The following is a 16540-nucleotide window of genomic DNA, read 5'->3' as shown; positions in this document are numbered from 1 at the left end:
TTAATAAACGGCACAAGTGATTGCAATCCCTTTTTTCCTGGTTTGTTTGTGCCTCCTTTTAGAACCTTAAATCCATAACGTGCATTAATCTGTAAATGGGACAATCGCTCTTAAATTAAACAAAACAAAACTAGACCTTGGAAATACACATACTCCCTCTGCAAAAAAACAGTCCAACCTAATCACAAAATGTAATCAATTGGTTGTGTGCTGATTGACATGAGTTGTCTTGTTTTTTCGTGTTGCTCAACACAACTTTTTTCGGCAGTCAGGAACAGATTACGCTACAAAAATAATCAAGGTTTAGGCAACAAAACCACTTAGTTAGGTTAAGTAAAAACATGTTTGGGTTTAAAATAACTATGTGCAGTTAAGTTATTTTAGGCAACAAAAGGGACGTTCGGTTTATGAAACAAAACCACCTAGTTTGGCATTCAACCCAAATTATTGGACATATTTAAATTTGGACCTGGTGATAGGTTTAAATGGAAAGTCTGGGGATCATCACAATTGTCACAATTCATCTTGATGGGAGTATAAACCTCTACAACAAATTCCATTGCCACCCACTGAATAGTTGCAGAGATATTTCTCTCAAAACTACAAATGCGAACCTTGTGGTGGCTCAAGTGGAAAAGTCAGAGGGTGCCGAAAGTCATCAGGATTCATCCTTTGGAGAAGATAGATATCTGTAACAAATGTCATGGCAATCTATCCAATAATTTAGAAGTTTCAGACTGGTCCAAAGTGGCAGATCGACCAATCATGAGACCATTTCTAGAGCCACACAACATATGAACACAATTTATTTATTCATCTTTTGTTTTTCAGCCATTTAATTTAGATGCATCTGTGCTTAGGGATTACGGAGAACTGGAGTCAGTGTTTTCAATAAACATTTACTAAAGCTTCTTCCACAAAATGTCTTTATTTTAAACACAGTAAAGGATGTAAATAAGACTACAAAATAATAAAAATAATTCAGTGACACTAAACTATCACAGTATGAATGAAAAAATAAAAATTAGATGCAAAAAGCGTTTGTTTTTTTTCAATACTGTTTCATTAAAGAAATACAAAGCAAAGCCTTAAAACTGTTTTCAGTTTCTGTAATACTTTAGAAATTAGACCTCTTTAGACACATACAAAAGTCATACATACACGTCTTATACATGCTTTGCCGTACCCAGTGAAGTGTAGATTGCATTTTCTAAATCATACAGTATGCATTAATGATAATATAATTCAGGCATGAGGAACGAGTTCTAGTAAATACTGTTGTTGAAATGTTGCCCAAATATAATCAAATAATTCTTTATTCAGTAGAAAAGTAAGTTGAGCGTTGAGGCGGTACAGACTTTGTTCTAACCTTAAAGTACCATAAAATGTTGAACAGGTTGACCAGGCAGAGTTTTACACATTACCTGCTGGTTTAAACTCGTAATGATTAACAAAAAACACGTTTACTCAAACATTAACCAAATAACATGCTGTTATGTGAATATGTTCAAATACTGTGTGTTTGAATTACGGGTAATGCCTGTAAAAATACACCAGTGGTGGAAGAAGTACTCAAATACTTAACTGAAGTAAAAGTACTAATACCGTACTGTGAAAATAAAGTAAAAGTTATGCATTCAAAACCTTACTCGCGTAAAAGTACGTTTGTATTGTGAGCAATATTTACAAAAAATATCAAAAGTACTCATTATGCAGAAAAATGTTCCCCGTCAGGGCTTTATTATTATGTTTTTGGATTGATATTACTGCTGCATTAATGTGCATGTTGCTTTCTACTGCTGTTAATGTTTAAGGTTGTGCTAATGTCACTCGTTTATATCCTGTTGGCTAGTTTAATCTACAGCAATGCATCATGTTAGTGGCGTTGCTGTCCTGTGAGAGCCTGGTATCTCTGAAAAGTCAACTTTTCATGAGCGTAGAAAAACAGCCCTGTTTTCAGTTTTGTGAAGATGCATTTCTGTGCTGATCCAATAGGATTTTGAAAGTTTATTTAACTCAAGAAGTAGGAACATTTTCTCTACACATAAAGGAACACTTCATCCTTCAGTTTATAACAAACACTCAAAATCAACCTTTTTTTGTTTTCACTGGACAGGAAGGGTATGAAAAATTGTTATGTGTATTGTAACTAAAGTACACTACAGAGATGTAGTGGAGTAGTCGAAGTATAAAGTTGCACGGCATGGAAATACTAAAGTTAAGTACAAGTACCCTACCTCAAATGTGTACAGAAGTACAGTACTTGAGTAAATGCAGTTAAATTCCACCACTGGTCTTAGGGAGTGGCCTATAACAGGTCAGCAGCTTTTCCGGGTCAGTATGTAAATGCTAACATAACTTGATATTGTCCACTGCTGAGTGTGAGACCTGTGTAAATTGAATTTCAATTTGGACAGTAAATGAAATTGTTCATTTGAATCTGTGATGTGCAACAGGGCTCCTTGTTAGCCTTTAGGGCTCTCTCTTTCTTCCTGCATGATACTTTCAATTTGTTTCCCCAAGCTGGAGAAACATGGTCGCTCCTGAAAGTCGTACGCCCAGCACTGCTTCATCAAACAGTACACCTGGTGTTACAAACACAAAAAATGTAATAATCGACAGAGCAAATAACTATTGACATTTGTGTGGTATATAGTTCAACTCACCAATGGTGATTTACAGTGAAATGATCATGATGATGCAGCATATTTGTTATAAGGGTATGAGAATGCAGGAAAGTGGCAAGGGGAAACATACCTTGGGAGGGCAGTCTGGAGGAGCCGGCAACCTCCAGTTGTTCTTCAGAATATTTTCCAGATGCATTGATGGACTCTGCACATAGTGTCCAATCTCCTGCATAAATAGCTAAAACCGTGACATTAAGGAAACATTTAAAAATGGGAAAAACCACAATGTTGCAATTTGATGAAACAATTCTTGATCATTTTATAAAATTGAAATATTGTCCATGCATAAATGTATCGGCATTAAACCGTCTTACTCTTTTTGGGCTGTAGTTTGTGTCGCAGTAGCAGAAAAGCTCGTGAAGTAAGACTCCAAAACTCCAGACATCTGACTCGTGGGAAAATCTGGATTCGTTGATGGACTCTGGAGCGTACCTGCATTAAATGAGCAGTGTATGGTCAGGTGGACCTCCATGAACTGAAAACTTAAATACAAGGCTACAGCGAGTAGCCGCTTAGCTTAGTGAAAAGACTGGAAACGGGGAACCAGCTCGCCAAGTTTTGCAGATTCTGATTCAACAAACAGCCGGCTTTCATACAACCCTCCAAAACTGCAGAAAGTCTGCTTTAACACTTAATAATATTTGAGTTTTCAAACATGAGGAACGCTACCAGAAAATGGGGCTCTCTCCAGGCTGCTTGACACGGTAGTACTCCTTGTTAAAAGGAATAATCTTGGTCAGCCCAAAATCAGCGATTTTCACCAGTGAGTCGGTGGCCACAAGGATATTTCTGGCTGCGAGGTCTCGGTGCACAAAACGCAGTGTCTGCAGGTACTCCATCCCCTGTAAAAAAATTTAAACAATGAAATAGAAGAAAATGAAATAAATGTGGTCCCTTTTATTTCATGCTGTGCAATACACCTTTGGTACAGGTAGTGAAAATTAAGTTGATTAATGGATTCCCAACATAGTATAGGCTCATCCTGCAATGCTTTGACCCTTGAACTCCTTACTGTTGGTTTGAATGTTATGTTTGTAAAGCATGAAAGGTGGTTCAGATTGCTTTCTAGAACATTCCTTTCAAGGAATTACCAAAGCAATTTTCAGTTCTTTCAGGATTCAGTCAAATTCCTAAATTTCTGCAGGGATACATTTACTATAGGACTATAGGGACAAGTGTGAATTCAAAAACAAACAATTTTTTGCCGATTGAGGCATCCACATTTTCTCGCAATAGTAACATTAAATCGCATACATGTTTAGAAAATGACTCAAAGTCACAATACTTGAATGATAAATCTAAAAGTTGCAAGATTTTGTCAGCCAATAATTAATCACAATCAATTGAAACGTAGCATACTTCTACATTTTGTAGGAGTTGAGCTCATATCTGACTCTTACCATACAGATCTGAGAAGCAAAAAGCAGCATCCGCCTGGTGTTGACATGTCGGTATCTATCCAAGTAGCCAATAAGGCTGCCGTACGGCAGGTACTCCATAACCAAACTCATACTGAGGCGACCTGTGATAAGGCAAACATTAAACATTTAAATCATTCAGCAGAGGAAAACCTTCCAAACCCAGAAGACAGACACTTTTCATTCCTTTAATTAGCCACTCTGGATCATGTCAGCTTAGGGTTTTGAATTAAAATGTAATCCTGGATCATGAAGAGGATGCGTATACTCTAAAGGTATGAGAAAGAAGAAAATAAGTTAATAAGTTACGTCTCCAGTCTGATCTTGTGCACACAGCTGATCGGTATGTTTACATGATGTAACATAAGTGCATATTTAACTGATTCAGTGTAGAGAGAGAGAGAGAGAGAGCATCCGATGTTGGGCGCGATAGTCGAACACTCACATCCAGTTAGGACACAGTGTTACGGCTAATGCGTCTCCTTATATTGGAAAATGTGAGCTCACACATTTATTAAATAAGGATCAAAAACGGACTCTTTCCAAACAGAATATATGAAATTAAAAATAGGTATTTTAAATCTAAGCAGCCTAACTATATTTTTCCTTGACATAAGTTGATTATTTTTGTACATTGTGTGCTATGTTTGCAGTGAGTGTTTTTATTACCCGTGCTGTAGCAGACTCCCTTGTATTTGACAATGTAGTCGCACTCAAAAATGCTGAGGATGTCGACCTCCTTCCTGAAGTCCTCCAGGGTCGACTTCTTGTTGGGCTGCAGCTTTTTCACAGCAACCATCTCACCAGTGTTATCGCCCAGTGGGTCATAACGGCAAAGTTCAACGGTGCCAAAGTTTCCCTGAAAAAGTTTTGAGTAACTTAGTTGTAGCTGACATCTAACTGTAAAGCAAGAAATATCTGTCTCTCTGTCACTGGGTATGTCCTTGGCATATCTTGAGCGCAATTCATTCAATCTACTTCACACTTGGCGGATTTATTGTTGGGGACCGAGGGGAGTGCTGTGTCGAATTTGGTGCTATTTGGACATGCAACACATTCAATATTAATAAACTTTGAATACACAAGTGGTACGGCTCTGTGTAGCAGTGGGGGTGGAGTTTCAGGGCTCTGCAGAGACGAGCATGTCATCCGCAGCAGACCTTTACAGGCCGCGGCTAATTGACTGAAGTTCACTTTTGGTGGTGGATATACTAACAGACAACGCTGCAAGAAGCACTTATAGGGTCCACGCAGTCGGCTGGCTTCGAAGGCCCAAATGCTCCAAATCGGCATGCTTTTTGAACTGCAACGATGCATGCAGCAATACCAGGAGCCAAGCAATCAGCATGTTCTGAAGTGGAACGGGCTACCAAATTCCCGTCGTTTATCTCGAGAACAAATCCATCCAATCTACTTCACACTTTGCATATTGCAGGGAACCCAAGGACGTGCAGTGTCAAAGTTGGTGCAATTTGGCCAGAAGGTGGTCCTATAACTATAACTATACAAGTCCTGCCAATTTGAGTCTAGATTGATTGTTCGACATTTAAAATGTTGTAAATCTGTTTTTTTCTCTGCTCCTCCTACACACTTTGAGCAATTGTCACCAAATTGAGCACAGAACATCTCTGGACCGAGCCGGGCCCAGTAGCTTTTCGAATTTGTGATGTTCCATGTGGTTTTGCTTTTGTAGGGCCCTCAAAAGTTTATTAAAATGCTGTATTACAAAAAAATATATCACCTGAAGGCAACATTTGGTGGAAATGTGAAGATATGTTGTCTGAGTGACCTTGACAAATTTGTTGCCATTTGGCCAATTGGTGGCGCTGTCTCAGCATAATCTATTTATAGATCAAGGAACCAATGGGTGATGTCCACTTCTAATATACAGTCTGTGGTCGCCCGCAGCAGGCCTGTACAGGCCGTGGCTCACTAACTGCTGTTCACTTTGCTGCTGGATGCTGGCTATACTAATATTACAACCGATCTCTTTTTCACTTCCCTGGAGTCAGTGAGCGCTTCTTGACAACGCTGCAAGCAAGACTTACTTTCCCCAGAGAGGAGATGAAGCAAAGGTGTCTCTCCTCAAACAAAGTCTGCTCCTGTTGAGCAGCGGTTGAGCTTCTCCGCACAGGGTTCTTTGCAATGGGCTCAGTAGCGTGAAGTATAACATAGTCTGCCATGAAACAAGAAAGCATATGTAATATTTCTGTTTTTGTTATGTAATTGAATAGCTTTATTCCCTAAAAACACTACCCATTTTTCAAAGGATCAAAGGAAACTGAAAGTTTCTCCTGGGTCAATTTATATATTCTGTATGTTATTGAACTGAAATAAAGAAATGAAAACTTGACATTTTTAAGATATGTGGTTTATACTGGCTATATTCATTATCAGCTAAGTAGTGATACGCATGATTACCTGAAGTGATCAGACTGTTGAGTTGTCGGATGATACTACGACAGGAGGGTCTGAAGTCTGCCTGGTAGTCCATACACTGACTGACAAGATCGGCTAGCTCCGTCCACTGGGAGGGAGGCAGCTGCTGGGAGCTCTCATAAAACTGCTGCTTCTACAAAAAACACGTCAGTAGCTCACATCATTCACTTGTCTGTTTGCCCAAAAGCTTAGATTGTAAACTATATGTTTGCTATTGAGAACTTTCCCACAGGTTTAATCCCATAAGCACTTCACACTTCCAATACATGTTTATTTTTCTGAACTAGTACTGGTCACTTAGACTCACATGCAGTTTATTTAATGGACAGTACTCTGACAACCTGTTACCCTACCAGTTTTTTGACTAATCAGGAAAGAAGTGGGAGTACCTTGTCCAAGTCCCACCCTCGCAGTGGAGAGTTCCCACTGTTGAAGATTTCCCACACAGTGGCACCAAAGCTCCACTTATCGCAATCCAGAGTCAGGTTTTCCGGGTCGTCCAGCAGTTCAGGGGCCACCCAGGGGATCCTGTCCAGGATCACTAAACAAATGCATATTCACACACAGATGACTAATGCACAAGGGCAAGGTGTCATCTTTTTAATGTGTTACACTTACAAAGTTCTTTTGTTTATGTAATAAAGTCTTATTTCTCATTTGAGGGTTCCTGAATTATGTACAACATCATTTATCAGGTACCTCTTTTCTCTTCTTACTCTTATATACGATATTATTTACTAAAAATAGGCCTGATGGTGGCGGACATGGTTACAGGGGGATTGGAAAACCCTCCTTGATTTACCGTCCTTGCCCAGCATGGGGACACTGATGCCTGGGTCGCTCAGCTTGATGAAAGGAGAACTGCCCTGCGACGGGTCATCTTCTCTGGCCAGCAGCAGATTTTTGGCGCAAATATTTCCATGCACAATGTTCTTTTCTTCCTGCAAGAAAGTTACATGTTAATGTTGACTCATTTACATGTAACTGCATTGTCATTACTTTTGTAAGATCTGGTGTTAATACCCTAAATTAGAGAATTTATCTTACCAAAAAGTTGAGGGCAGACGCAAGCTGTTTGGCTACGTCAAGTTTCCAGCTCACTGACACAGATCTCCTTCTCTTCAAGTAAAGGTCAAGGGCGCCGTACTCAACAAACTCCTGCACCATGATGTCTGTAAGGCACAGTGAGGTTTGTTTCTACAGCTGTACTTCAAACTAAACACGGGGTCAGAAATGCTCACCCACAGACAAGCAACTGAGTCCGAGACAAATGAGGATTTTTTTCTGAAGTTTATTATTTTGCTCGACATGAAGAGAATTATTAATTTATTGTTCTTTGTTGTTTACAGATCAGGAACAAAGCCTGCAAATGCTTTCTAACTGATCCAAAGTTAACCAAAAACAATTGGATTTCACTCTCACTTTGTACCGATACCTTTACCTTAACATTAACACATCTAGAAAACGTAAAGAACTTTAGCTTCTTGAAGCTGATAGGAAAACCGCAAATGAGCTGTAGCAAATAAAGGCAAATAAAGGGATAATGTGTTTGGTTTGAACTTACTTTTGACTCCATGAACACTAACACCATAGACAAGGAGGAGGTGTTTGTGTGAAATTTGACTCATCAAGCTGGCAGCTTCAAAGAATGACTGAGAAAACGAAAAAAACAGCATGTGTATGATGTCAAAAGGAATTTGTTATATTTACAAGGAATTCACAGAAATAGTTATGAATAATAATGTATTTTATTCGGAAGAAACCCACCTCCCAGCAGTTTTTATGAACGACGTCAAGCTCTTTCAGGAAAACCGGTGTCACGTGTTTCTCCCCATCACGGATGTCTGTTTTGTAGCCTTTGAAATTTCGAGTGAAGGATCCCTGTCCAAGGCTTTCACCCTAAAATAAAAAACACATGCAGAAACTGCATTAATGAATACATCAATCATAAATAACATGAAGTACCTTTCATATTAGTTTGACTAACGTATCGTAGTGGTCGCAATAGTAGCAGCATTTGTCGCATAATAGTAGTTTTGATGGTGGTTGGATTTGTTGGAGCAGCTGTGGTTATAGTGCGGTAGAAAAACTGGCAAACGCAGTTGTAAAAGTAATGTTGATGCCAATTAAGTGGAAGACTTCATTATATATATTCATATTAGTGGTACTAGAATAACATGCTTGTTTCAGTTGGAGTCATGTCTTCACACTCACCCATTTCAGGTCTTCAAATTTGATCATGTGAAATTGGATGTGACTGAATTTGTTCCTTTGAGGTGTTGGGGACCCTTGAGCTTCGACAGAGCTGCTGTGGCGAATGATGATCAGATTAGTGAGCTCTGTTGGAAAGGCAGAAAACATGTTGGAAATCAGAAGGCACATATCTCAGTTCAAGCTAAACTTTGAAGTGTTAAGTCTAACAGAGAATGTAGTTATCTTAATATTATGTTTGTATTTAGTTTTGGTGTGGTACATAAGACTTTGACATAAGTCAACCTGTGTGTGAGTGTGTGTGTCTGTGTGTGTGTATAGGGGCGTATATTTGGTAATTTCATCATATCTTGGAAAACACACCTTTGTGTTGGGGTGGACAGCAGCGGGCCAACTTGACAGGCACTTCAGCCAGTAGAAGCTTGTTGTGTTGGTAATAGCTGGTGAGCTCTTTCAAGCTGGTAAATGATTTTTGGACTCCAGGAAGATTGTAGCGCTCATTCTTAATTATGAGACAGTCTTTATAGTCAAGTCCAAGTGGAGTCTGCAGAAATATAAATGTTACATCAAACCTTCTGAGGTTGTTAGAAAGAGAGAGTGCAAAAGTAGTTACTGTATCATTTTTAGTCAGGGAAGGGAAACATGAGAATTACTTTTGCAGACATTTCAGTATGCAGAAATTTCTCAGAAAGTTTATTTCTGTTCAGAGAGACAAGTCATCTGCATAGAGATACACTTTTATGAAACAGTACTGAGACCTGTGTTTTCCAAAAATCAATCACAAGTTGTTTATTCAATTAATGTTATTGTGCAAAGCTTGTCACATACTTAAAGGGCATCTTTTTTTGTCATCAGTTCTATGAAGTAATAAAAACATGCACAGACATAACTAGTAAATTACCTCCTCCGAGTAAAATCTAAATCAGTCATTTTCTATGTCTATTATGTTGCTTCAATAAGAAACTTTACCTGAACACAAACAGTGAGGAAGAAGTTGTCATAGTTCCTGGGACTCTGCCGGAGAAGGAACGTCCCGCCTTTAAATCCTGACTTTTTCAACTTGTTGACTGCAAACTCTGATCTGATAAAACAAGATATACGGGAAATATCTCAAACAAGTGCTTGTTAATGGTGGTATTTGATTCAATATTTATCAAAATGACTCACGTGATTGGCCCGTGACAATGGTTTTTGATCCCCTCCAGAACACTTGGAGGGGCAATGTTTTGACAGAAGTAGTGGCTAGAGTCTGTGGTTAGTCTGAAGTAGCCATCAACCAGAGACACAAATGAAAGTGCTTCCTTGAGACTCTGGAAGTTGGCTTCCTGTTGTGGAAATACAGAATAAGAATAAATAAACTTAATCTGTTGTATAAATATAAACGGTAAAATCTGAAGAAAAAAATACAATTAACAGAGAATAATAATTGGGAAAGTGTTGAATGTAAAATATGTCCTTTACCAAGCATCTGTCATCTTTTCGAGTTATTGTCACCATCCTGCTGTCTTGGGGAACTTGCTCATGGCATACCCTCTTTATACCAATGTCGAGGATTTCTTTGAAATCACAGAAGGTGTGCTACTCCAAAAAAAAAAAAAAAAACAGTTTTCAACAACATCTCTTAACTTGAGGGTGGGTTACATTTTGCAGATAGACATTAAATCAAAGACAAAACCTTGGGTTTGCCAGTTTAAAGCAGTGGCACAGTAGCATGAGCCTCTGCAGATGGCATATGAGCTACAAGCACAATCAAAGGTGTTTATCTTCAGCGCACTGTTTGTTGCATTATTCTCCGAAATGCCAGTGGGCATAAAATTGAAATGTTCTGTGAAAAAGCACGGGGACAATGAGTGTAAATGGCAAAACGCCATAAACCAACCTCTGCAATGCCGTGGAGGAATTATTAACTGTTAACTCATGCACTACTTTATTGTCTTTATTTAAGCTCTGTAAAATAAAATATGAAATGCATTATAAAGAAATGAAGATTGACTATTATATAAACAATATAATTTGGTTGCAAAACATGTACTCAAATGTAGCTTTTAAGACCTCTTGTTTCTAAAGCATTACAAAATGTATTGGACTACTTTGTCAAAGTGCTTTTATTTGTGCTTTTATCAGTGAACTATTTTGCGAAAAGCTCTGATTATGCGCACCACGCCTAGTTACAAAAATGATGAGGTGCTCGACCAAGCAGCGCATGAACTCGCAGAGCTTTCGCACACCACGTCGGGATGTGTTTGCGTCATTTTCTGGCTTGCGCACCTTGCGCCGGCATCACTACAGCAAGTATAAACAAAGCTTAACTAACTACAATGCCTCCTTACCACCCAATCTTAAGTTGAACTTACTTACCAATGCCCCATCGGGATCAGAACTTTCACTGGTTTCAATTCCACTTTCCCAAGTGACCCTTACGAGAGAGAAAGTTGACTGTGATTGGGAGGAAGATGGATTAACTTGGAAGGTTTCGCTTCCCAGAGAGGGCACGATCCCAGCCAGTTCAATCAGGTACTTCAGCTTCAAGCTGCACTCATCTACCGAGCAGTTGCCAAGCTTCTTTAAGAAACTCTTGAGGGTGTTTCGGATTCGATAACGATCCAGGCGGTTTCGTCTCTGGATGTCATGGCGATGTGACATAGGAAGGCATGATTTGTAGCTGAAAGATGAAGACAATTATGATGTTGTAATGACTGCAAACTACAACAAATAATTAGATTAGAAATGTATGAAAGTCATATTTGTGAAAGAGAAGATTTTTATTCTATTCGTTGTTGTAAACTTGAAATGGTGATGCCTGGTTTTGGCAAAACAAAACATTACCTGACAGTCTTGCAGAGCTCTCTTACACTCTGATTGCGCTCCTTGGCCATTCTCCACAAGTCCAACACAGCAAGGCCAAGGCATTCCTCTTGAGCACTCAAAGGTGGACACACTCCTGCTTCACTTGCGATAAAGTCACTTCGCAACTATGTACCAAAAAAAAAAATCAGTGAGTCTTTTAATATATGGTCAATACATGCAACCATTTTGTGTCATGTACAGTTTTACGCTTCCATATTTGAAACAAGTGACACTTTTGATGCATTTTCTTGCACCATATAAAAGTAAGTTTTTGTACTTTCACTATTTGTAAGGGATTTCAGGAGGATGTCTTGAATATTATGCCAGTGTCTCTAATTGAATGTGAAGATTTATCCAAGCAACTTATGGATAAATGTCAATTAGACACAAAGAAGAATATTGGTGGTATGTATCCCAAAAGAATTACAAATACTGATATAGATATGAAATGTACTAATTTAGAAAACAATATATAATTAAATGAGAGCCAATGAATTCAATGTTTTTAAATGTTTTATACTTCACCTGAGTAAAGAGATAATCAATGACCCCGCCGTCAAACACTGGACTGATTCTGTCTCTGGTCAAACTGTAGCGGTACGATGTTCCTGGTCCTTGTCCAAACCAGTTTCCAAAGAAAAACCTGTACACCAAAAATAAGTCCATTGTACAGCATAACATGACATTATTTCTAACCACTGAGTTAACTTATCAAATTATACATTAGACTTTTTGACTTACATTAAACTTGCTGGTTTGAACATGATACATAGCATAATTCACACTAATTTCTGAAGTTAATGAGCACGATGCTTCAGTTATTTTTCACCTACCTGACTCTAAAGTGAACTTGTACGTTTTCTTCTGTGTTGAACATGTGCGATGGAGGATACCAAAATGAGAGATCCGCAGATGCCAAACCAAAAACATTTTGGTACACTGGTAAGATTCCTGGATAAAGAGATCACATATATCATCATAGACCAGTCGATGATATAATGACTTCCCTTGCAAATCATTTTTTGCACAGTTTTATGGCGAGAAGCCTTCAGTCAGACCCATGTTTTGCCAGGAAAATCTTACCACATTTTGTGCCTGCTTGGATGCAGACATTTTCAGCAGAGATTTGGCCAGATGAAATGTGTATTGTTGTTGCATCCTTTGTGGCTGGTAGGAAGTAGAGATGTACTTGTAAACTGGGACCATTGCTAGACCTGGACCTCTGGCTGCCGCCCCGGTCTCTGATCACCAGAGGGGCTGACTCCTCCTCACTGAGATCCATGGGTACTTCTGCGGACCAAATCAACAGAGTTGTCTTATTATTATGGATCTATATATGTATATATGTATAATTTTCAGACGGCTAACTGATTGGCAGGAAACTGATTGTGGTGACATAATTATAGCAATTTCAAATGGAAATGAAGCTCTTATAGATTCTTGAACAATTATATAACCCTCTATTTTTGAGGTAATGTCAGTTGAGTCATTGCTTAATATTGATTAAAAAATATCCAAAAGTTTATGAACAAATATCAATGTGTGTAGTAGTTTGTTAAAAGTTGCATCATCTCTGCCCACAGGAAGTAATAACACTATACAACTGAAATCAAAGCAAGAGGAAAATGTAAATGAAACAACAGCAAGTGAGTGATCTGTGGACTTATATTACTCCTCATTTGCCACTTTCATAATAAGCATCGCAAATAATCATCTTAAATAAACATGATGTGGAGAATTCCCATGACTCTAAATTATGTTTTGAAATGTCAGATGTAGATTTGAGGGGATTCCCGTTATATCACAACGACAACGTTCTAGCAGAGTCAGGAACACAGTGAACTTCATAATACACAATAGTGTTTCACATTTCCAATACTTTACTTTGATAACAATACAGATCTGATTACTTTCATTTGGCAAATCATTAACACAAACAAAGTTTACATATGAATTATAACAGACGGCAGTAGTTGAATAGAAATTTAAAAAAATAGCTTCAGACGGAACTAAAACATAGAAGCACATTCTCCACTGTGTATTATGGTTCCTTATGATATATATAAAATGAAACTGACCTTTTACATTTGTACAGCAAACGTTCACTTGTCGATCATTTGTTCCTGTAAAACAGGACTTTCTTCTTTGAATTCTCCGTTTATGCTGTATGTGTGTGTGTGTGTGTGTGTGTGTGTGTGCGTCTGACAGGAAGTTCAATAGGATTTCCTGATTAACATAAGCACATGTGACGCTAACAAGTTTCTTGTCATCTCTGCCGAGCCATTTTCATCCTACTTATTAGAACAAAACACTTCACTTCTCAGAATAATTGGATTTTAAATATCAGGGTTTACATTGTGCTATAGAGTCAAGTGATAATGCTACACATTTGTTTGCACAAAAAAAGATAAAGAAAACTGCCACCTAGATTTTCTGATTCATTCCTTCAAATTCTGGATAAAGCATGCTTTTGCCTTGCTAATGGTGACTTTGAGGCCAGCTGTGCCTGTCCAATACTTCCACTGCAAGATATGTCAACAACAGCTGATCAGATATTCCTATCTTTTTGTACCACACTGTGGTCCACACTGTAGTCCATGCAAAGAGCTCTTAATGTTACAATGTTAACCCTACTACAAGGAAGAATAAAAAGAATATAGAAAAACTGAATCAACAGCATTCTTTTCTTCCATTCAGCACTTTTACACTGTGGGGTGTATTGATCAACACATCCTCCATGGGGTAGTATAGTGGGAAGAAATCAGCATACATACACACACACACACACACACACACACACACACACACACACACACACACACACACACAGACAAAACTTGTGTCTTTAAATCAACAGTGGTCAGAAAAATATGATATGGTACATTAAAGGACTGCTTATACAAGGGAAGAGCTTCATTTAATGTGAATCTAAAGCAAATTTTGTTCAGCACAGAAATTGACTCATCTGACATTACAGGAAAAGAGAACCAGCTGACAACTGTGGTTTCCCTGTTCAGTCTGCGAGGGTTTAGCAGTTTCCTGTTGTAGCTGTTAGAAAACCACCTTCTTTAAACTGCAAACATTTTATTGTTTGTATTACATGTTTCTTTCATTTTTTCTGATCTATTTTATATTAGGTTTTTGTGCCACATTTATCAATTTTCTTACCTTTTTCTTGCCAACATGCCAAGGCTTCGCTCAGGTTAACTACGTCCAATTCTAGATTTACATTTCCTAAATTCTCACCTTCTCAAATACAGGTTCAGGATGCTCACACTCTGTGTTCTGTTTGTCAAGTTTATATACAATCTGATGCAAGCCACAGGTTTCAGAGTGCTCCCATATCTGGTCGACCTTCTCTGCACCAGTAGCAGGGAGGAAGCGGAGAGAGACAAGCAGGGGTTTAAGCTTCAGTGTCAATTGCTGTGGAAATGAATCATATTGTTCTTTTAGATATAACTAGTATCGCTTAAACCTGCATATATGCAGACGACGCCAACTAGACTCATTTAAACCCTAATAATAAATGTTATAATATCTAAGGCATATCATGTATGGCTTGCTATGATGTCATCCTGATCTCACCACTTAACCCTCTTCCCAAGAAAATACAATACCAAGGCTGGGAACCTGGCCACATTATCATCTGACCCAGTGGCTTTGGAGGGATAGCATAAGCTAATATGTTAGCATGCTAGCAGCAATTAGCATTCAAATAACAGTACATGTAATTAGCTCTCCAGCCTGACACTGGCTCATTCCTTAACTACTTTGCTAAAACCATCCCCTCAATTTATATAAATATATAAAACTAGCTCTCATAGAACCGGACTGTCTTCTAGATTAGTGTTAGTCAGCAGAATTATTTCAATGAGCTCCGCCATTTTAACAATAGAAGCGCGGAAAAAACTCATTCCCAACTACAATCAAATGTTTCTGCATTTTACAGTTACTAAGGCTTCTCAAGTGAATACAGATTTTATATCTAACATGTTTCTGTTTAAAGTCAGTTTGCCTGTAAATATATGAAAATACATCAGGTCAGGTCAGAAGCGCTCTGTTCTGATTACACTTCGCTCATCGCATACTGACGGCTTTCTTCTGCTCTGACTGGCGTTAGCTACTGATGCTCAGTATACTGCCCAGAGTGCCCTCTGCTGACAATGTTGGGCTTAGCAGAAATAAAATAACCCCACTTCCCAGTAAAAGACCTAATGACAGAATGATACAGGTAAGTGACAATAAATAGTATATGTTTCTGAGACCTTAGCTTTTACTGAATTCAAAAAAATAAGGAGGGCTAATATTTCCCTGTCTTCTCAAACACCCAGTGCCACACATTCAGTTTGTTTTCAGGCTTTTCTGTCACAAGTTCAAGTGGAGAAACTTGGCCATCAGCTGGCTGTTTTTCTACGGGGAAACTTGTTACAAGCCCGCCTCTATCTGAGAGGATTGATGACCTCAGTAATTTCTGTCATTCTTCAGGGGTTGTTGAGAATGAGAGATTTCCAACGCTGGACGTACAACGACATTGCAGTGGGTTGTGGTTTCTGCGCAATGCGTTTGTCTCCATCATAAGAGAGACCCAGTTGTGTTTACCACCCGCATCCCCTTGAGCCAGGTTGCTATGAAGAAAACAGTGACAACAGATGCTTCACTGACGGGATGTGGAGCTGTGTTTGAGGTCTGTGAATGAGACCTGGCCCCCGAGGCTCGGCCATGCTCATATAAATTACCTGGAGCTCTTGACGAATTTCCTCGCTGTCGAACATTTTTCTCCACTTGTAAGAGATTGTCATGTGATCAGGACAGACAATAAAACAGCTGTCGATTATATAAACCAGAGTATAAACCAATGTTGAGCAGCAAGCCCTTGCTGTCATTGCGCATAGCCCACGTCCAGCTTACTGAACAATGAGGCAGATCTGCTCTCCAGAG

The 16540-nt window shown here is 38.7% G+C and overlaps 1 protein-coding gene across 1 annotated transcript; it reads right to left on the bottom strand.

The window, feature by feature from the left end:
* Positions 1-919: 919 nt before the first annotated feature.
* On the bottom strand, positions 920-13747 carry jak3 (Janus kinase 3 (a protein tyrosine kinase, leukocyte)). Its single transcript, XM_079158576.1, has 24 exons — positions 13681-13747; positions 12686-12892; positions 12436-12553; positions 12128-12245; positions 11582-11727; positions 11114-11417; positions 10217-10333; positions 9923-10080; positions 9725-9836; positions 9119-9299; positions 8759-8883; positions 8312-8443; positions 8109-8196; positions 7592-7716; positions 7347-7485; positions 6934-7085; positions 6527-6677; positions 6154-6281; positions 4775-4964; positions 4088-4209; positions 3357-3529; positions 3002-3119; positions 2758-2865; positions 920-2585 (listed from the first exon to the last, which is right to left on the bottom strand). Exons 2-24 carry the CDS (start codon positions 12882-12884, stop codon positions 2466-2468), a joined length of 3324 nt encoding a protein of 1107 aa, XP_079014702.1. The 5' UTR covers positions 12885-12892; positions 13681-13747; the 3' UTR covers positions 920-2465.
* Positions 13748-16540: the final 2793 nt, after the last annotated feature.

This window comes from Pholis gunnellus (assembly GCF_910591455.1).
Source record: "Pholis gunnellus genome assembly, chromosome: 4".
In the NCBI taxonomy this organism is placed as follows: Eukaryota; Metazoa; Chordata; class Actinopteri; order Perciformes; family Pholidae; genus Pholis; species Pholis gunnellus.
This window is presented reverse-complemented; position numbering and strand designations above follow the sequence as displayed.

Excerpts from the sequence above, each read along its gene's own strand:
- jak3 (XM_079158576.1), bottom strand. The coding sequence starts at position 12,884 with ATGGATCTCAGTGAGGAGGAGTCAGCCCCTCTGGTGATCAGAGACCGG. Across the intron at positions 10,081-10,216 it reads GAAAAGATGACAGATGCTTG|GAAGCCAACTTCCAGAGTCT; the intron begins GTAAAGGACATA and ends TTTCCACAACAG. Across the intron at positions 3,530-4,087 it reads TTGCTTCTCAGATCTGTATG|GGGATGGAGTACCTGCAGAC; the intron begins GTAAGAGTCAGA and ends ATTTTTTTACAG.